The sequence below is a fragment of the Mesoplodon bidens genome (genome assembly GCF_964165515.1).
Source record: "Mesoplodon bidens genome assembly, chromosome: 1".
NCBI classification, from domain to species: Eukaryota; Metazoa; Chordata; class Mammalia; order Artiodactyla; family Ziphiidae; genus Mesoplodon; species Mesoplodon bidens.
This window is the reverse complement of record NC_138176.1, coordinates 227,186,352-227,208,360: the sequence shown is the minus strand read 5'-3', so window position 1 is coordinate 227,208,360 and position 22,009 is coordinate 227,186,352. Positions and strand designations below refer to the sequence as shown.

At 36.3% G+C, this 22,009-nt stretch overlaps 1 protein-coding gene across 8 annotated transcripts in view; it reads left to right on the top strand.

Moving 5' to 3' along the window:
- FBXW7 (F-box and WD repeat domain containing 7) overlaps positions 1–21,150 on the top strand; it is a 208,989-nt gene extending 187,839 nt beyond the window's left edge. For all 8 annotated transcript variants that reach the window (XM_081251107.1, XM_081251106.1, XM_081251104.1 and 5 more), the window contains 8 exons: positions 3,542–3,676; positions 9,083–9,206; positions 11,204–11,340; positions 12,289–12,402; positions 13,653–13,834; positions 15,855–16,080; positions 18,245–18,455; positions 19,241–21,150. In XM_081251107.1, coding sequence (XP_081107233.1) covers positions 3,542–3,676; positions 9,083–9,206; positions 11,204–11,340; positions 12,289–12,402; positions 13,653–13,834; positions 15,855–16,080; positions 18,245–18,455; positions 19,241–19,509 — 1,398 coding nt within the window. In that variant the 3' untranslated portion in view covers positions 19,510–21,150. The remainder of the gene's footprint in view (positions 1–3,541; positions 3,677–9,082; positions 9,207–11,203; positions 11,341–12,288; positions 12,403–13,652; positions 13,835–15,854; positions 16,081–18,244; positions 18,456–19,240) is intronic.
- Positions 21,151–22,009: the final 859 nt, after the last annotated feature.

Here is a 22,009-nt window from a genome sequence, read left to right as displayed (position 1 = left end):
ACCAGACTAAGCAAGCAAGTCCGAGTGATACCATCAGGTACATAGAATAGAAACTTTCTCAAGAAAGAGTTTTAAGATAGCATTGGTGCAGTATTTCCTGACTCTTTGGGGATTCATTCATTTATTCAACAAATATTTACTGAGTATCTGTCAGGTGCTAGGCCCTAATTTGGATCTGGGATACAGTAATTAACAAAACAGACAAAAACCCTTTTTTGGAGAACTTAACTCTAGTCAGGAAAGGGAGGGGGTTGGGGGATTTCAAACTGGTTTGCAGTTTTAGAAAATTGCACAGAGAAGGTCTCAGAGAAGGAGGTAGGGAGGTAAAGCATGTGGGTGTCTAGGGAAAGAATAGTCCAGGGATCAGCAAGTGAAAAGGGTCTCAAGCAGAGCATGCTGGGTGTGTTTGAGGCACAGAAAGAGTATTATGGCTAAAGTAGAGTAAACGAGGGAAAGGAATAGGAAATTAGAACCTGTAGGCCAACCTGAAGACTTTGGTTTTTACTTGGAGTGAAGTGGGAAGCCACTGGAGGGCTTCAAGCAGAAGAGTGAGTAAGTGACTTTTAGCACGGTCACTCTGACTGCTTTGTGGAGAACAGAACTAGGAGGGCAGAGGTGGAAAGCTGGGAGACTGGGTAAGAGGTTATAGGAATAACCCAGGTGAGAGACAATAGTAGCTTAGACCAATGTAGTAATAGTCAGATTATGGGTATATTTTGAATATTAAGGCCTTAGAATTCGCTGATGGATCAGAACTATCTGATGGTGAAAGTAAGAGAGTTGGGGATGACTCCAGTGCTTTGGGCCTGAACAAACTAATATAATAAGAGTTACATCTTATGGAAATAGGGAAGATTGTGGACATGCATATTTGAAGAGAAAGGTCATAGATATAGTTTCTATTACATACCCAAGAATACATGTTGAATAAACAATTTTATAAACAGGTCTGTAGATCAGGAAAGAAATCCAGGCTGGAGAGAGAAAAGCTAGGGACTACGTGGTCCAGACCTTTGCTGGAACCATCTAAGAGATGTGACTTAAAGTAATTGGACTGTCGAATATGTATGGTCAGTGAAAACAGTCTCATTTACTTTGTAGATTACAGCTTGTTACTAATCTTTGTCAGTTGTATACTTTTCAATAAAATGTCACAAAGTAACATCTGCTGGATATATGTATAATTCAAATTGAAATATAATTTAAATTTTATTTTACTCGTTAAATATTATCTTAAAACAAAATAAAAATATTGTTTAAAGTCTTAGAAGCATTTTGCTATATGGGCATAATTTTCATCATGGACTTTGCCTTAAATATATAGAAGTTTCTGACACAGTTTCTAACATTTACCCAAGATCTGAATTATTTATCTTCTGTTCTGGCTTTTTTCATTCTATACTCCAGCCCCTAAAATCCTTGAAAGGATATTTTTTCATCTGTTAGCAGTTATATACCATGTATTGATACTGTTTTTCTATTCCTTCCTTTTTTAAACACAGTAATAATATGTTAACTGAAAAAAAAACAAAACATGAAACTTGTATATTAACCTTTAATTAGAAATATTCATAATAGTAATTTATATAGAATAGTAATATATTAAATTATATAGAATATAAATTATAATTAGTAATATAAATAGTAATATGTTAAAAGATGTTTCACTATCTTTTTACCATAGAAGATCACATATCTTTATTTAACCATAAATATTTCCAAATATTTCCAAAAATATCTGTAAAGCTGGCATTCATATATGCAAAGGAGATTAAAAAGTTTACATTAAAATTATTCTATCAAGTGTCTTAATTAAAGCTGCATTTTAATCAAGTCAGCATAGTTATCCATCACCCAAAATGGGCATGCTTTTATACTGGTATCCATGAATTCTTATAATGTAGATGGAGCGGAACAGCATATTATAAAAACCCACCTCAAATCCTGTGAGGAATATAAATCAATAACTCAGAGTTTATAGTATTGGTACTGTCAGGGATGAGTGGCGATTGATCAGCATGAGTTTTGTCAAAGAGGTAGTAAGTTTTGAACCAGGATTTGAAGCTATGTGAGGGAAATGGAGTGAAATAAACTTCAAATTAACTGCTTTTAATTGGTCATGTGTGTGCATATACATGTATATGAGTATTTTTAATTTCTATGTATAAATCCTCACCCTAACCAAAAAGGATACACAGTGAGTACTCAAGGAGAATGTTCTGGGTATATGTATGTGTCAAAGTAAAAGGAAAGGACACAGCTTATTAGAGCCTCTGTTTCCTCATATTTGGTGGTAAAATGGGGATATTCTCCAGGGTTTTTATGATGATTAAGTGAGATACACATATATAGTAGTACTGTGGAAGTACTAAAATGTTTGCTAGTATTAGTGTAGTCTACACTTTATGATAGGAAAGAAGAGATGAGATTTCATTTTAGATTCTGATAAATATTTTAAGAAATACTTTAAAAAGTGTTGATATTCTGAATAAGGCTTCCAGTATCCTCAGCGTATCTCAGTTTTCAACTATTATCTATTTCACATGTTACAAAATCCAGGTTCCTAGTTTGAGCAAGAAATGGAATGTCAAAATCCAGCTCTTTCTAGCTCCAAACCTCACCTATTGTTCTCTCTTCTCCCACTTCCAAAGTGGACATAATAATTTACAAAGGTACTATATCAGCTTGCTCAAGGATGTTTTTTCACCTGAGTGTTTCAAGGTTATTTAAGTGTTTTACTGATTTTTGTGAGGGGAGGTCCTAACATTTTAAATGATTCATGTAGCTCTTTAGTTTCTCCTTTTAAGAATCATGGCATTTCTGTGCAGGTGTTCCACACTGGGGAAAAAAAATTCAAACAACCTCGTTAGTATGGTTTAAAGGAGCTCATATTTTTGAGATATAATTGTTTTTGTTTTTCCATACCATATACTTTATTTCTTACCCTCTTTTAGCCTTTGTTCATATTCTAATTTTACTATTAAGTCAGCTACCATTTTCTGTTGTTTGCTGTTTTTTATTTGAAATTATTTTCACATAGCAAATCAAAGCCCTTTTAATTTGTAGAAGACACTTGTCAGATGTGCAGTCTATCCAGTTATTAATCTTTCTCTAGTTGATGCGGCCAGTCTCAGATGAGTGCCTTACTAAAACCATCAACTTTTATGGAGCCCACTAGAAAGAAAGGGAAGAAAGGAAAATCATCTGTCAAAATTCATTTACTTAGTGGCCCAAACCGATGTTTCTGAATAAAATTTTGGTTTCTCAGCCAGTAAGTATCTTGGTGGTAGATGGACGAACATATAACAATTATAATAATACAATGCAAAAATATTTTTCTGTCTATCAAACCTAAAAAAAGCTTTTACAAAATAAAGGTAGCTAATAAACTTAATGAGACTAAATGATTGTCACTTCAGTGCCTTCTACTGTAAGCAGCCACTTTTTATGTTGTGTGTAGATGTGGATTTTCCTTTATGAGTTTATAATTTGAGACATTTATTAAAATAATAGATAAAAATTTCTAATTCCTCTTTGATAGAGCTGGAGTGGACCAGAGAAATTGCTTGCTTTAGATGAACTTATTGATAGTTGTGAACCAACACAAGTAAAACATATGATGCAAGTGATAGAACCCCAGTTTCAGCGAGACTTCATTTCCTTGCTCCCTAAAGAGGTAAGGATTATCAATTATATTCTTCATTAGTGCTATTTGAAAATATAAATCAACAGCTACCATCTATAGACATTGTCATGCTAATTATGGTATTCAGTATTGTCAGTTTAACACTCTTAATTAGTATTAAAGGGGGCTGTAAATGATAAGGTGCTGTGACTTAATATAATTTTCAGATTAAATTATACTTACAGACTAAGTGCCTTCTTTCCATCACTGGAATAAGTCATGTATGAGACTAAGCTATTGAGTTTCGTTAATTTGACTGTTTCTTTACCAAGATTTCTTCCCAGGTTATTTGAAGTCCAACCTTTAGTTGTCTTGGTATGTTCATCTATAGTAGTAGATTTTTTTAAATTCTGATTTTATTAAAACAGCAGTATTTTTTTTCTTTTGTTTTTTGTTTATCCTAAGTCCCTTCAAGACTAATAGTTTCATGATTCTATTGGATAGTAGTTCTCAGTGACTTACATTATGTAATTATTTTGAAGTATATGGAATTTCACATGTACGTTGTCTTCTGTAAATCATTCCCCTTCCTGCTGCATCACACACACACACACAATCATAGATTTCCCATACCAGTTACATTCTTATAGTATTTCTCCTAGAATTATTTATGCCCATTTGTTTTAATATCTTTATATAAAATAAAACATCTTTGATTTTTTATCATAGATTGATTATGACCACATGTGCATTCTCGACTATGTAAATGAGGCATAGTTTAGATGTAGTTCTTTTTTGATGTTGTAACCTTCATAGTTTCATTTTTGTCAGCAAACAGAAATAAGATAACATTAAATAATCAATATTACCATGATTTATATTTTCACATTTTTGTATATGCCACTAATCATAGATCAGCTAAGAAGACAATATAAAATACCATTTATGTTAATATAAATAGAAATGCAAATGGTCCTGAAACTTCAAACTTGAAGAGAAAGGAAGTTGATTTTTTTTTTCAGATTCTCATGCTAAATATCCTAAGGGCATTAAAGATAGTCCCAATACTAATTTCACAATGGATATTAATAAAATGATTTAATCATAGTTAATGGATAAAATTAAGCATAACTACAGGAAAAAGCAAAGTGGAAAAAAATATCTTTTTCCTGAGCTGTTGCTTCTTTGGAGTGATTTTTAAAATGACATTGTCCCAGAAAAAAAAAAATCTTTATTCTTGCTGGCTCATTCTAAAACTGACCCCTTTGGATAGATTTCGCTTATGAAAATGGCATAAGCTCTCTCTCTTTGCTTCCAGAAGGGTGGTAATAATAGGAAGCACTTTTATAAGTATTTGACTGAAACTGAATTTATTCACCTTTGATATATTTTTCATAGTTTTCCTTGATATCCTTCATATTTTAGAAGGTAGTATTTTTGTTAAAATATAGCCTTTTTCTCAGTCTAGTTTGTCCTCTTATGTCTAAAGATTGTGAGGTTTTTATTTTGTTTCGTTTTTTCTTTATTTGGATTTCCATAGTAGCTTTGTAACACAAAAAAAAGTGATTTGAAATCAGAAGAATATAAAAGTATTCTTAAAAATCTAAAATTTAAGCACAAATTATCCATAACCAGGGCAGTAAAGATTTTCTTGAATTAAGTGTTCCTTTGAAGATTGCCTGAGGGGAAAGAAGCTTTGCTAGATAGAATGAGTGAGCCTGACTTAGCATGGCACCTGTCCCCCCCCTTTTTTAATTTGTTTTTTATTGAAGTATAGTTGAATTACAGTGTTGTGTTAATTACTACTATACAGCAAAGTGACTCAGTTATACATACATATACATTCTTTTTCATATGCTTTTCCATTATGGTTTATCAAAGGATATTGAATATAGTTTTAACTGCTAGAAAATTTGAAAAATGCTTTTTTTTTTTTTTCTTTTTTTTCTTGCGGTACGCGGGCCTCTCACTGCTGTGGCCTCTCCCGTTGCGGAGCACAGGCTCCGGACGCGCAGGCTCAGCAGCCATGGCTCATGGGCCCAGCCGCTCCGCGGCATGTGGGATCCTCCCGGACCGGGGCGCGAACCCGTGTCCCCTGCATCGGCAGGCGGACCCCCAACCACTGCGCCACCAGGGAAGCTCAAAATGCTTTATTTTATATGTAGAGAAATAATGGTATAGATCTAAGTCCTTAAGGAAACTTAACATCTTATTGGAGACTAAGTACTATCATTATTTAAAACAGTATTACCTTTGTGTCAGGAAACGGACTTATAGTAATTTTCTTATAATTCCTTTCAACAGATCTCAAAGCTCTTTACCAACATTTACTTATTAATCTCAAAAACCTTGACAGAAATCTCACTAGTCTCACATGGGAGACTTGTGATAAAGAGCACTATCCTTATTTTGTAAGTAAACGCCAAGGAAAGCATAGTGATATAGTAGATGATCTAGAACAAAACCTAAATTCTTAACATAGGATTGGCCAACATTTTCTTTATTCTTTTCTTTTCTTTTTCTTTCACTATTTCAATCCACTGAAATATAGCAATTCTGGGGAAGTATTAGCTACTTTTTAAATATAATATGGTGGTCTTTTATATTGGGTTGGCCAAAAAGTTTTTTCGGTTTTAAGTAAAAATAAAAGACACGTTTTTTCATTTTCACCAGGAATTTTACTGAACAATGTATTCACTAACCGAATGAACTTTTTGGCCAACCCAATATAAGTTATACTGAAAAACAAAAAACAGCAACTCTCATTGAAATGACAAGTTTGGCCGAAGAAAAGATAATCATCTGAAATAAATTTTCGATTTAAGAGCTTTTCTTGTGTGGAAGTAGTCCTTAGGAAGAATTACTAATCAAGAGTTTATCTTTAATACAAATTAATAGAAAACTGCATTAGCTAGAGCATTTGATTTGGCTCCAAGAAACCTGTAACCCCCTCTGTGGTATTGTAGAGATGTAGTTTGGAACAATGGCCACTCTCTGTCCCCTATAAGGAACCCTACATGACAAAACCTTGTTTCTTTTGAGGAACTGGTATAACTAATTGCTGTTTTCTTTTTGCTTGGCAGCCTAATTAAAAAACCATGTAAAATACTGTTGCCAGTATATTTGTGTTCTACTTTTCCTCTAGTTTAAACCTTTTCTATTTATATTTTTCCTGGTTCTGATTTTCTTATTCATATTTTTCTATGTATATTTTCTCTTTTTTAAAAAAAATTATTATTTGGCTGCATCAGGTCTTAGTTGCGGCATGAGGGATCTTCACTGCAGCATGTGGGCTGCTCTAGTTGTGGCACGTGGGCTTCTCTCTAGTTGTGATGTGTGGGCTCCAGAGTGCACGGGCTCAGTAGTTGCTGCTTGCGGGCTCTCTAGTGGCGTGCGGGCTCTGTAGTGGCATGCAGGCTCTAGAGTGCACGGGCTCAGTAGTTGCTGAGCGTGGGCTTAGTTATCCCACAGCATGTGGGATTTTAGTTCCCCAACCAGGGATCGAACCCTTGTCCCCTGCATTGGAAGGCAGATTCTCAACCACTGGACCACGAGGGAAGTCCCATGCTATGCGTATTTTCTGTAATACAGGGATGTTTTGATGGCATGGACAAACATTTAATAAGTTGAAGTTTATGGTTGACTTAGGGACTTTGCTATTTTAAAGGAATGGGTGCCAGTTACCTATGAAGTTAGCACTTCAAATTGCCTTAGCACCTGAGTGTTTCTTTACATTTCTTTTTAATGCATGCAGACACTGGACTAGATGATCCCTTAATCACCAGTAATGAAGGAAATTTTACCTGTTGATTTGGGGATAAATCTAACCTGCTCTGGATTTGTTTCTTAACATTTAGGATCCATTGAATGTTTCTATAAATTACCTGATTTCTGCTTCAGCTGGATAGCTAAAATAAGAGTAGGCTTTTTCATATGACCATTCTCAATATCTTGGGCATTAACTAGCATCTCTTTTCCACAAATATAACTTTGTGCCTGATAATTTCTATGTTAAATATCAGTTTCACATAGAAGATTAATAGTATGGTGTTAAGACTGACACTAAGCAAACTTGTCTAGGCTTTGATTGATTGATAGTTTCAAAATTAATTGGTTTATGGGGTATCCATTTAAAAAATATATTGTTGAGTTATGTATGTATGTGTATATTTGTATATGTGTATGTATGTGTGAACACACACGCATATATGGATTGTTTAATATAGTTATGCCTTTTCATTTTAAATGACTCGGTTTCTGTATATAATACTGAATGGTCGTCTCTGATAGACCAAAAATAATTATTTCACAAAATTTTTCACTGTCATTTATCAATAGTAGTATTAAGTTGAATACTGACTGGTTGAAGTACTTTCTGTATAGAATATACTCAATAAATATGTGATTAATGATGAACTCTGTATATATATTGATACAAAGTCATTGGGAAAGCATAATTTATTTCATGTAATTCCTGTTTACCATCAAAAAATAATTCAGATTGTGCTTTTACTCCCTATATGACCCTAGGCCCCTTAAATGATAGTTTGTTTTAATCTTTGTCACTTAGTTCATGTGAAAGTAAACTTTGCTGCTCTGTTTAGATCACTCTGTCCTAATATCATAATTTAAATTTTTATGTGATTTGTGAGGCTAATTGAATGAGCAGAGTCGGAAGCTGTCGTTCTCCTTTTTCTTCTATTTCCTTTTCTTTTATTTATTTGAATTGACTTTACACACTGGAAAAAAAATTGACAGTTTGCCAGTATTGGAAACAATATTTTTAAATCAGTGATATATCAAAGACTTAACTCAAATATACAACTCTATCTGGCCCATCCAGAAAATCTCCATAAGCAATATAAAGGAATGAGAACCCAATTACTTTTATAGGTCTAGGGAGCAGTTTAATAATTGTTCCCTTTTGTCATTTTCAGTAAAGGATTAAATGTTTGAAAAGTTCATCACTGTGATATAAAGTTTGATACAATAAAGAACTATTAATTATATCTAACTATCTGAAGGATTCTGAAATTATGCCACACAGAGTATACAGGAATCTCATTTCTTAAGTGAAATTATATTGTAGTGAGGACAGAAAAAGACAAAATTTAAACAACTAATAAAGTAAAAAAATATATAAATAAATAGTAGAATTCTTGAGATGAGGTTCACAGAGCAAAGGCAAGAGAAGAGGCAGTGAGGTTTAATAAGTATTCCTTGAAGAGGTGAGGAGTTAGTGGGGTGAAGTTCATAAAAACCAATAGGGTGTTTTTAAATCTGGTATGTATTTGTTAAAATTGAATATTAGAAGGTACTGCCTTTCATAATTTTAGAAATTAGAATGTAAAATTATATTACATTTATCTATAAGTACTTTATACTATAGGGAATAATTAACTTATTTTTTATAGTTAAAAAGAGACACATGGTATACTATGCTTTTTCTTTTCATAGCTTGCACTTTATGTGCTTTCATTCCTGGAACCCAAAGACCTGCTACAAGCGGCTCAGACATGTCGCTACTGGAGAATTTTGGCTGAAGACAACCTTCTCTGGAGAGAGAAATGTAAAGAAGAGGGTAAGGTTCAAAATCACAGAGAGAAAATATTTTGTAGTTCGAAAAAGCAAAGTGATTCTGAAAAATAATAATAAGTTTTATGTGCACATAGAATAAAGTGGTGGATAAACTAAAAAAGAGAACTTTGGCAGCCTATCAAAGAATCAAGACTACGTCTTCATTTACATTCACCTACTTGTATAAAATCCACATGTTATTCCACACATTCAAATGTGCCAAATCTTGCCACTAACCCCTTTAGTGAGTACTGTAACTAATAGTGAATATATCTCATTTGCTTCCCAGTCTCCAGTAGAATTAATAAACAATGAGAAAGTCAAGATGAGGACAATTTAAAGAGAACCCCCAAATTAAACTAGCAATTAAATACTCAAATATTTGTAGTCTATTCATTTCTTCCACAAATATTTCTTGAGCACCTCTTATGTGCTAGATATTCTTAAATCCTGGGACTGTAGTAGTAAAGTCCCATTTTCTTCCCACTATGGAGCCTGTGTTCTGAGACCTGTTTAAAAAAAAAAAAAAAAATCCCCTTTCCTAGTAATGGAGTAGGTATCATCCATATTAAGAAAGGACATTTTTTCTTTCCAGCAGGCATCTAGAAAAATATTACTTTTGAAAAAATTATGCAAAAATATTATTTGCCTTCGACAAGCAAAATTTTTTTTTTTTTTTTTTTTTTTTTTGCGGTACGCGGGCCTCTCACTGTTGGGGCCTCTCCCATTGCAGAGCACAGGCTCTGGACGCCCAGGCTCAGCGGCCATGGCTCATGGGCCCAGCCGCTCCGTGGCATGTGGGATCTTCCCGGACCGGGGCATGAACCCGCGTCCCCTGCATTGGCAGGCGGACTCTCAAACCACTGCGCCACCAGGGAAGCCCCGACAAGCAAAATTTTTAAGAAAGAATCATAGAGTGTAGGACAGATGCGCTATAGGTTCTCTTTAGTAAAGCTGAGAGGTAAAGGAAGATCCAGGATACTTAGTTTCTAATCCTGCCTCTGCCCTGTCTGTGGCTTGGACTACTCAGTGAAACCTTCTCTTCTCAGATATATATAAAGTGGGATTAATTATCCCTGCCATACCTTCTCATAGAATCATTATTTTAATGACTTTTTAAAATTGTGATAATTTATACATAAAATAGAATTTATCACTTTCACTATTTTTAAGTGTATAGTTCAGCGGCATTAAGTACGCTGACTTTGCTATGGAACCATCACCACCATCCATCTCCAGAACTTTATCATCTTCCCCAGCTGCAACTCCATACCCATTTAACAGTAACTCCCTATTCCTCTTCCCTGCAGCACTGGCAACCACCATTTTGTTTTCTGTCTCTATAAATTTGATGACTCTAGGGACCTCATATAAGTGGAATCATACAGTATTTGTCTTTTTGTGACTGTCTTATTTCACTTAGCATAATGTCTTCAAGGTTCATCCAAATGTATCAGAATTCCCTCCTTTTTTAAGACTAAACATTCCATTGTATGTATATACCACACTTTTTTCTCCATTTATCCATCAATGGACACTTCGGTTGCTTCCACCTCTTGGCTGTTATAAATAATGCTGCTACGAACATGGATGTACAAATACCTGTTCAAGTCCCTGCTTTCAGTTCTTTTGGGTGTATGTTCAGAAGTGGAATTGCTGGATCATATGGTAATTTTATGGTTAATTTATTTTGAGTAACCTCCATACTGTTTTCCGTAGCAGCTACATTATTTTATAGTCCCACAAGCATTGCACAAGGGTTCCAGTTTCTCCACATCCTCACCAACATTTCATAGAATTATTCTGAGAGAAGTGAAATAGTCAGTAGAAAACATGCCATACAGATTGCAAATTTACATTAGTGTCTCGTAATAACAGTGTTAGAAATTAGTGTTCTGCATTTCAGTGGTTTTCAGCATAGGAGAAAATGAGATGCATTATAAAATGTGTAATTTGTATTATCGGTGAAGGCAATTATACTCTAAATTTTCTAAACCTTAGGTATTGATGAACCATTGCACATCAAGAGAAGAAAAGTAATAAAACCAGGTTTCATACACAGTCCGTGGAAAAGTGCATACATCAGGCAGCACAGAATTGATACTAACTGGAGGCGAGGAGAACTCAAGTCTCCTAAGGTAACTGAACTCTTGCATGGTGTAACAGAGACCATTAATCAGTGTTAGTACGTAGTGTACTCTTTCATATCTGACAAGCAGTATAATTTGACAACCCATGTCCTGTAGAAAGAAAACAATATATTTTAAAATAACTGAAAATGTAACTGACAGTATTCCTCTGTGCTAATATCTCTAGTCTGACAACTAATTGTACTTGAATAAAAGATGAATTGACTTACGTGTTGTTCTGTCTATTGCACGTAAATGAAAATTTCTGAATATCCTGTTGAATTTTGTGTCATATACATACAGCCTAAGAATTTGCTCCCTCTCTGACTAAGCATGATTTTCTGAGGAGTACCCATGTTTGGGGGGTTTTTTGATGGCTTTTGTGTGTTTTAATTTTATAAATTTAAGCATAATTCTGATTTTCTGCCTTATAACATTTCAATTATATAAAGAATGGCAAAAATACTTGAAATCCTTAGCTATATTTTTTTCAACTGGAAAAAAGCGATTTGGGGAGACATTTTGTATTAAAACGTATACATTATGACAGGCTTTTTTGTTTTAAGTTGAAAAAGTTGATTATTGTCTTTCTACTTAGTAGGTGCTTTTGTTTTTGTGTGTCAAAATTGCACAACTTAAGTGCATATTCTTTTGGTTTGAGCGGATAAAATAGATGATTATAAAATACGTTTGTGTTTGAACCATATTTATGAGGTCTTGACTGAGTAAAAATTTAATAGTTGATGTCTCAAGTATAAATAATAGAATATGGAAACAATAAAATGTTTAATACTTAATTCATCCGCCAGGAAGGATGCTTCATATTTTATACAAATTTTTACTCTGGAAATAGACTATGGATTACTGTTGCTATTTATGGCCTCATTTTTCTTTTCACCAGTATTTTAAAAAACATAATGTAGTAACATACTTCTGATCTGTACATCTATGTTGTAGGTGCTGAAAGGACATGATGATCATGTGATCACGTGCTTACAGTTTTGTGGTAACCGAATAGTTAGTGGTTCTGATGACAACACTTTAAAAGTTTGGTCAGCAGTCACAGGCAAAGTAAGTGTACTTCTCTCTACACTTCGTAAAGTCACCATTTGGTACCTACCTTTACAAGGATCAACCAGTGAAAGGAAAACAAGGATTCATTTTTGAGTCTAGCTTATTTTGATAGCAAATACCAGAGCTTCTAATTCAGCTTTTTTCTTGGCATGAAAATGATGTTTCTCATGATAGGGATGTCATTAGTTTCTTCTTCATTTAAATAGTTTGTCTATCTTTGTGACTTAGCTATTTTAAGATTTTACAGATGTGCTTTTTTTTTCTTTTTGGGGGGTTAATTTTTCCCACTTTTATTAACCATCAAAGTTATATCTCCTTCCTTTTTAATCTTTTTCAAAAATATGACTGAGGGATATATTTTTTCCTTGTAAACTTTGTTGATAACCTACCTATAGTTTAAAAGTTAAATACATCATGTTAATTTTGATTTATCTCAAACCCTGTAAGATAGAAGTTAAGCAGGCTAGTTATTTAAATAGGAGTTTGAAGGAAACAAAGCAGTCCAGGCAGTCAGTTTCACTTCATACAATATTATACTTTAATGGTTCTCTACTGAATACTTATTTTTATCTGTCCAATGGAAAATATTTTCTTGAATTAGGTAATTGACCACCTAAAAAAGAATAGAAGAAAGTGTGTGGGGAGGAGGAAATCTGTCTTTTAAAATGTCTTATAACGTGTTGATTCTTGGGCAAGAATCTTCTAAATATTCCAAGTCAGATGTAAAAGTTTTTTTAAAACTGCTTCGTATTTCCATAGTGTAATATTAGTTTTGGATTTATTTCAGGGTTTTAGTGTCTGTCTTTACTTGTCTAGAAGTACCTTGCCTAGAAGTACCCTAACTACTGCCTTGGGGCAGATTCAGATGAAATGTGGAATGTTGCCACACCCAACTCTGTTGGCATTCTTTCACTGAATCCATTCCCATGGAAGAAACCAAGTTGCAATTTTAGTATTATTTTATCAAAGAGGCCAGGCCGGAGTTGTCATACTTTAGTGAGAAAGGTTTACTGTCTACATACTTGTTCCTCGACTGTGTGTGTGTGTATAATATGCAGTGCTGCTGAGTAAACAAAGAAATACACAGTGATGGGATCATGTTATATTGATGTGAAAAATTATTTTCTAATATGCCAAACATGCCAACTGAGTAAATAACTTTACTTCAGATTTTAATGAACTGCTGAAATGTTATTTACATTGTTTTTCTTTCTACCCAAAAGTAATCATCTTAAGTGTTTTTGCAGTGTCTGAGGACATTAGTGGGACACACAGGTGGAGTATGGTCATCACAGATGAGAGACAATATCATTATTAGTGGATCTACAGATCGGACTCTCAAAGTGTGGAATGCGGAGACGGGAGAATGTATACACACCTTATATGGGCATACTTCCACTGTACGTTGTATGCATCTCCATGAAAAAAGGTAGGGGAAACCCTGTAGGGGTTGGGAATTCTTCCTCTGTTACTTGTGAACTTGGGGCCTTTTGTATAGAGTTCCGTTGTACAGTACTTACTATGTCTAACAGAGAGATAGTGATAATACGCTCCTAAATTAGACTCATCATTCAACTGCAGATATTTCTCTGCTAGGAAAGCAGCAGTGTGTTGCCTTAGAATCAGGCAGTCGGGTGTTGCCTTTAAATGTCCGTCCTCATTTGATGTGCTGTTGGCTTCCACCTTGAAACCCTGTTCTCTGATCTTGACTAACACCTTACTTTATCGTTCTAAATCTTTGATGACTCATCATCTTCAAAAAAATTGGGGGGGGGCATATATTTCCAGTAGCGGGACACATTCCGTAATTCAGGCTTCAAGTCTCTGAGTCTTTTTAATTACCCACCACCCTTCCCCCACTCCATCATATCCCCTGTGTCTGGGCAAAAGCTGAGGCCTGTGGGTTTTAACTTATTCTCTCATTACCTATCACCTGAACTACTGACAGAGCTTTCAAACTCGGTCACCTTTTACACAGCTGCAGAGAACCTCCTCTCATTACAGTAGTACCGCTGCCCTTTGGGAGCCTACTGTTGCCTACTGAATTAAGGAAGAAACCCTCAATCCAGTTTTCAAAATAGTTTAAGCCAAACCAGACTGCTTGCCTTTTTCTTCTCGGCATCTTTGCTGTTGCTTTTATCTTCTCCTACAGAGCCCTCCTATTAAAGTCCTTTCTGTCTTCCATTAGCGTGTCTTCACGGTACCCCTGTTAAACAGATGTGATTTCTACCTCCCTTGTCAGAAAAGGTCTCTCTGAAGGGTCCTCACAGTGAATCCACTCCAGTTTTTACCGTTAATTCATTCTGTCCATGGCATCTTCTTTATCAAGAACCATTACATTTAGCAGATTTCACTTTAGATTTGTAATATGTGCAGAAAAGTACCTTCTCACTTGTAATTTGAATCTACTTTGAACAATGTGCTCTACTATTAAAATTGGGGGGGGGGGATTGGTATCAAGAGACCTTGCATTTCAGTTTCCATTATGTTCTGACTTAAATCGCTCAATGCTTCCATTTTCTACTGTTCCAAAGGTGGAAACTCTGGCCTTTCTTAATCTCTTAGGAATGACATTAAAGACATCTGAGTTTTCAACTCTCCTTTGTAATCCAAAGGTGATTGCCATATTTGTATCACTCTGGTCTTCGGAAGAGAATAAATGTTAGGTCAGAGTTTTAAGGGATTTCTGTTGCCCCTACGCGTGTATGTTCTAAAAATCTGTATGTCTTAATGCCCCAGTAGCCTACAGAATATTTTTAAATATAAACATAAGCAGCCTTTGTTTGAGGACATGTTTAAAACTGGTTAACTTAACCAGAGTATATGGTGTAAAGCTCATATGTTTAGCTGTTTAAATTCCAGATTCTGATTTGTTTTGTTGAAAAACCTTTATTGAATTTTTTCCCTAGTCACAAAGGGACTTTGTGCTCATAATTAAAATTGGAGGAAATGACAGAAAGAATAAAGAAGAAAATTTAAGTTTTTCAAAATACTGCCACCCATTAGCATTTTACACATATTGCCCACACTAACGTTTTATTTCTTAAGTCAAGATCTTATTGTATGTGTTTAGAGCTGGCTGCTTCCGCTGCTGCTTCTTTATCTTCTTTGACTTCATCTTCCTCTTCTTCCTCTTTGTCATTTCTAATTACAGTACAGTAGCCTTAAAACTGTTCCACAGGACCCCAAGGTGCTCCTGGGTCCCTCATAGGTGGAGGAATCAAACAGGCAGAATTCTAGGCTTTCCAACTTCCCATCCCAATCAGGGTAACTCAACTTTTGCATGTTTATATATCAAGGTTTTACATAGTATGTATTTATTTTGAAAACAGGTATTCCTGCTTAAGAAAAGGAAAAAAAGTTTTAATAACCACAGACATTTTATGTATCATGTTTTCTCACAATATCAAAATTCTAATACATTCTTTTTTCTGTTTTCCCCCCTACAGAGTTGTTAGTGGTTCTCGAGATGCCACCCTTAGGGTTTGGGATATTGAGACAGGCCAGTGTTTACATGTTTTGATGGGTCATGTAGCAGCGGTCCGCTGCGTTCAATATGATGGCAGAAGGGTTGTGAGTGGAGCGTATGACTTTATGGTGAAGGTGTGGGACCCGGAGACGGAGACCTGTCTGCACACACTGCAGGGGCACACCAACAGGGTCTACTCGTTACAGGTAAGAGACCTGTCTCTCCTGCTCTCTCCTGAGCTGCTCTGTTGATGAGTCATAAGGTTGTCTTACTCATAATCACTGTCAGATTGCTGATCCAATACAGTCCAAAAAAAGGTGAATCAAATTATTCTGTTTACATATACTTTATTTTTTTTAAATAAACTTTATTTATTTATTGGCTGCATTGGGTCTCTGTTGCTGTGCACATTCTTTCTCTAGTTGCAGCGAGCGGGGGCTACTCTTTGTTGCGGTGCGCGGGCTTCTCATTGCGGAGCATGGGCTCTAGGCGCAGGCTTCAGTAGTTGTGGCTCGTGGGCTCTAGAGTGCAGGCTCAGTAGTTGTGGCTCGTGGGCTCTAGAGTGCAGGCTCAGTACTTGTGGCACATGGACTTAGTTGCTCCGTGGCATGTGGGGTCTTCCCAGACCCGGGCTCGAACCCGTGTCCCCTGCACTGGCAGGTGGATTCATAACCACTGTGCCACCAGGGAAGTCCCTACGTATACTTTAAAATTGGCATGAAGAAAGCATAAATTTTGAAATTATTTAAATGATTTGTTTCAATTTTTCTGTGATTGATTTTCCTCTAAAATACAAATATTTTTCTTGGAACCTGAGACTTTGGGGCCCTAAATTTTGCTGTGTTAATTCATGGGTAGATGGTCTCATAGGAGAATAACCTGGATTTTAATAAACTTCTTAGAGGATTAATTTGGCCGACAGTTGCCCCTTTGCCTTGATAGCTGGAAGTTGATGGAGCATGTAATTGTGATTCCATCCCCATTCAAGGTGGAAGTGCTGGTTTGTAGTCATGAAGAAGTAAATGTGACTTAAACTGATGTTTGGTTTGTTTTCATTTGAACCTGATGTTCTAGAATAGATTGCCATATTTTGACATAAATAACTAGACTAATAGCAAGTTTAGAAAATAGATCTTGTTTCGTTTCGTGAAAGACAACATTTTCAATTCAAAAATACAGTTGACCCTTGAACAACTTAGGAGTCAGGGGCACCAACCACCCCACCCCCACCCCCAACTCCAGTCGAAAATCCTCGAATAACTTTACAGTTGGCCCTCCGTATCTGCAGTTCCACATCCAAGAATTCAACCAACCTGGGATTGTGTAGTAGGTATTTAGCGAAAGAAATACGAGTATAGGTGTGGACCCTCCCGGTTCAAACCCATGTTGTTCAAGAGTCAGCTGTATTTCCTGTTACTTGCATAGCTTGTTTACCAGTTACTGCCCATTAGTAATCAGCAAATTAGTATGTAGTCCCAGGGCTCTCAGTTCTGTCGTTGGGGTATTTGTATCTTAACTGATGGAATACTTACTGTCCATGTCATGAAATATTGACATATAATAAAGATGTCTGTTAACTTAGAAAAGGTTATGAATTGGGAGGAGAGGGAATTGGATGCAATTGTTTGTATGTTTCGTGATATGTTCGAACCTTAATGAATATAATAATCTTATTTAAATAAGCCATTAGATTGAGGAAAGAGGTGGTAACATTATTATAGATCTGGGAATTGGTAGGTATTTGTTGACTTTGGGTATAACTGGGAAGCTGGAGAAGAGATGCTGTATATAGTTTGCTTTTGTTCTCAAAATGCCACCACTTCTAATTCCAGATATAATTATCTGTTGGCACATTTCCTAAATAGCATTAGGTTCTTGTAAATGAAATTTTTATTTTACATACAATTTTTAATGGAACTTACTTTGAAATATCATGAAAGCTATCTCCAGCCCTTTTCATGCCATAGGTGTTGATAAGCACACCCTTTATTCATAAACCACGTCAGCAGTTTAAGCTTCCTATTGGGAAGTAAAACTCAAATGGCAATCCATATTGAATCATTCATGGTATGTAGCTAGTAAATGTGGCCAGACGATCTGAAAATAATATGTTCATTTTAGGTGGTTTTTTGAAAATTGTTCCTGCATCTAGTTTGAAGCCACTGGCCATAAAAATTTAGCATTTCTGGTAGAAGCTTCTGAGAACATGCCCTGTGGAGTTGCTTGATTGCGTGCACTTTGTCCTAGTACCTCCTTTTGTTCCTGGCATTTTGTTCTCATGCTTTACTCCCGTCCCCTTTTAGGATTAAGGTCAATAAATAATATCAAGAATATGTACACTTCTAGTCTAATAAACTGTGTCTGTTGTAGTTTGATGGCATCCATGTGGTGAGTGGATCTCTTGATACATCAATCCGAGTTTGGGATGTGGAGACAGGGAATTGCATTCACACGTTAACAGGACACCAGTCGTTAACAAGCGGCATGGAACTCAAAGACAACATTCTTGTCTCTGGGAATGCAGATTCTACAGTTAAAATCTGGGATATCAAAACAGGACAGTGTTTACAAACATTGCAAGGTAAATATTGGCTACCCACCTTTAGTTGTGTTTCTTAAAAATGAGATTGTTGGTCAAAAGAGAAATATGGAGCTTTTGTGTCACAGAAAGAGTTAACCTCGTACAAAATGAAAACTTATGTTGGATAAGTTTATGAGCCTTTCCACTCTGACTTGAGTAGGAGTGGGAGTAGGATGGAAAGGATTCACAGTGCCCACTGAACTAGAGGAAGAAACATGTGAAAGCCGCTAATACTAAATGAGGCACAGCAGTGTTAACTTCTGATATCATGATTCACTTCTTTTTATTAGTCATAGCCCTTAGAAAGTGTTTTTTTTTTCCATCGAGGCCATCTGCTGGGCTATACTGCAGCTTTTTTACTCAATGATTTTGTCTCTTCCTCAGAGTTTTGGAATAGTGTCCATTCAGCCTTTGCCTTTGACTGGTTAGTTCAGAGTGGTAGGGTAATAGATTGTCCATGAGCAGAATACGTGATGCTGGTACTATCTACATCACACCGAGAGAAGTGCTCATTCATGCAACCAGGACACAAAATGTATGCCTGGTAGCTAACCATGCTTCCTGGAACACAGAACCCTCAGAGATAAACGTTTCAGTTACAAATAGCTACCAGATTTTCTTACATCCCTGCCGATCCTAAAATACTCAGAACACAGTTTCTAAATGTGCAGCGTTTTAAATATTTCATTTATTGTGTGTTCCAATATAGACTCCACAAATTACAGTATAACTGACCCTTAGTCATGATTTCTAACCAGTAACGAAATTCCTTTGGTTTTGCCTAGGTCCCAACAAGCATCAGAGTGCTGTGACCTGTTTACAGTTCAACAAGAACTTTGTAATTACCAGCTCAGATGATGGAACTGTAAAACTATGGGACTTGAAAACGGGTGAATTTATTCGCAACCTAGTCACATTGGAGAGTGGGGGGAGCGGGGGAGTCGTGTGGCGGATCAGAGCCTCAAACACAAAGCTGGTGTGTGCAGTCGGGAGTCGCAACGGGACGGAGGAAACCAAGCTGCTGGTGCTGGACTTTGATGTGGACATGAAGTGAGGAGCAGGAAAGGTGGCATCGTCCCAACGTGTAGACGACATACTCCCTGCCCTTCCCCCTGCAAAAGAAAAAAAGAGAAAAAAAGAAAAAAGAAAAGAAAAAGAAAAAAAATCCCTTGTTCTCAGTGGTGCAGGATGTTGGATTGGGGCAACAGAGCGAAAAGACCTACAGACTCAGAAGAAAAAGAGGAAGCGATGACAAACCGCAACTGACAAGAGAGGCGCCTGCTGGCTCATCCCGGAAAAAGCTTCACTTTGGACTGAGGACAGCTTTGCAAAACGAGACTTTCGAAATCAAACCAGGTGCAATTATTTCTTTATTTTCTTCTCCAGTGGTCGCTGGGCAGCGTTACTGCAGAGACGTCGTTACAGATTCTGCTAGCCTGTTCTTTTACCACTGAGACCTAGAAAGAAGCTGCAGTAACATCCACACAGTACCGGTGGACTTTCTCACCAGAGAGCATCTGCAACAAAAAGTCATTTTTCTGGAGCGGAAAAGCTAAAAAGGAAAAAAATTACTGTGAATTGTTTTTGTACAGTTATCATGAAAAGCTTTTTTTTTTTTTTTTTTTGCCAACCATTGCCAATGTCAATCAATCACAGTATTAGCCTCTGTTAATCTATTCCTGTCGCTTCCACATACACTCTGCAATGCCTGTGTTGCTCAAAGGTGGCAAGTTGTCCTGGGTTCTGTGAGTCCCGAGATGGATTTAATTCTTGATGCTGGTGCTAGAAGTAGGTCTTCAAATACGGGATTGTGTCCCACCCCTGTACTGTACTCCCAGTGGCCAAACTTATTTATGCTGCTAAATGAAAGAAAGAAAAAAAAAAAAGCAAATTATTATTTTTTATTTTTTTTCTGCTGTGACGTTTTAGTCCCAGACTGAATTCCAAATTTGCTCTAGTTTGGTTACGGAAAAAAAAAGACTTTTTGCCACTGAAACTTGAACCATCTGTGCCTCTAAGAGGCTGAGAATGGGAGAGTTTCAGAAAATAAAGAGTGAAGTTTGCCTGCAAGTAAAGAATTGAGAGTGTGTGCAAAGCTTATTTTCTTTTATCTGGGCAAAAATTAAAACACATTCCTTGGAACAGAGCTGTTGCCGCCTGTTCTGCGGAGAAACTTTTCTTTTTGAGGGCTGTGGTGAATGGATGAACATACATAATAAAACTGACAAAATATTTTAAAAATATATAAAACACAAAGTTAAAATAAAGTTGCTGGTCAGTCTTAGTGTTTTACAGTATTTGGGAAAACAACTGTTACAGTTTTATTGCTCTGAGTAACTGACAAAGCAGAAACTATCCAGTTTTTGTAGTAAAGGCGTCACATGCAAACAAGCAAAATGAATGAAAAAGTCAAATGGTTTGCCTCATTCTCCAAGAGCCACAACTCAAGCTGAACTGTGAAAGTGGTTTAACACTGTATCCTAGGTGATCTTTTTTTCCTCCTCCTGTTTATTTTTTTTGTTTGTTTTATTTATAGTCTGATTTAAAACAATCAGATTCAAGTTGGTTAATTTTAGTTATGTAACAACCTGACATGATGGAGGAAAACAACCTTTAAAGGGATTGTGTCTATGGTTTGATTCACTTAGAAATTTTATTTTCTTATAACTTAAGTGCAATAAAATGTGTTTTTTCATGTTAGTATGCCTGTTTCTTCCACTAAGGTAATAACACTTCATTATCAATATTTAGGGTTTGTCTCTGATATTTTAATCTTCGCATCCCCTGTAGTGCAGCATAGAAATTGATGCTTCCAGGCCTGTTGTCCACAGCCAAAGTAAGAACAGTGGGCAGCAAGATGCAAATTGTATTTATTTAAGCTGTGCAGGAGGCTGTGGCACTGTGCTCATCTCTGTTACATTGGGGTATATATGTATGAAATCTCGTCCCTCAAAGAGCCACCAGACTTTTATGGTAGTTGCAACTAGAATTCCTATAGGAAGTTCATTTTTAAAATGTGACCACGTGTCGACTACTTACCAGGAACTTTCTATGCGTTCTCTCTGAAGCTCCCACCATCCTGAGATGTAGACACCATTCTCTCCACTTTAAAGATGAGGGCAGGACTGCGGCTCACACGGGTTAGGTGTTTGTCAGGAGTCAGGTACCTGGCCAAGCACCAGGATTCACACTCATGCCCTTTAAGGAGAAAGAAACCTAGAATTTTGACAGACTATAAAGCAAGATTCGTGGCGGGGGCGGGGGGGATCATTTTTGTGGTAATTTCAGGCTCTTTTGTCACTGTTTTATTGAATAAATCTAGCATTTTATAAAGTAAGGGAAAAAAATGAAGTTCAGTTACTCAAATTAGGTAGCCTCTCAAGTAGCAGGTTTCTGCCATGTGTGTATCTCCAGGAATCTCAACTATCTAGGCCCGAGGTGAACGTTGGAAAGTTAACAAATATTGATGCTACTTAGAGACTAAATTCCTCACAGTCACAAAGTATGTGTTCTTTACTCCTAAGGCAGCAATGCTTGGGCCTCACTCTCCCAAA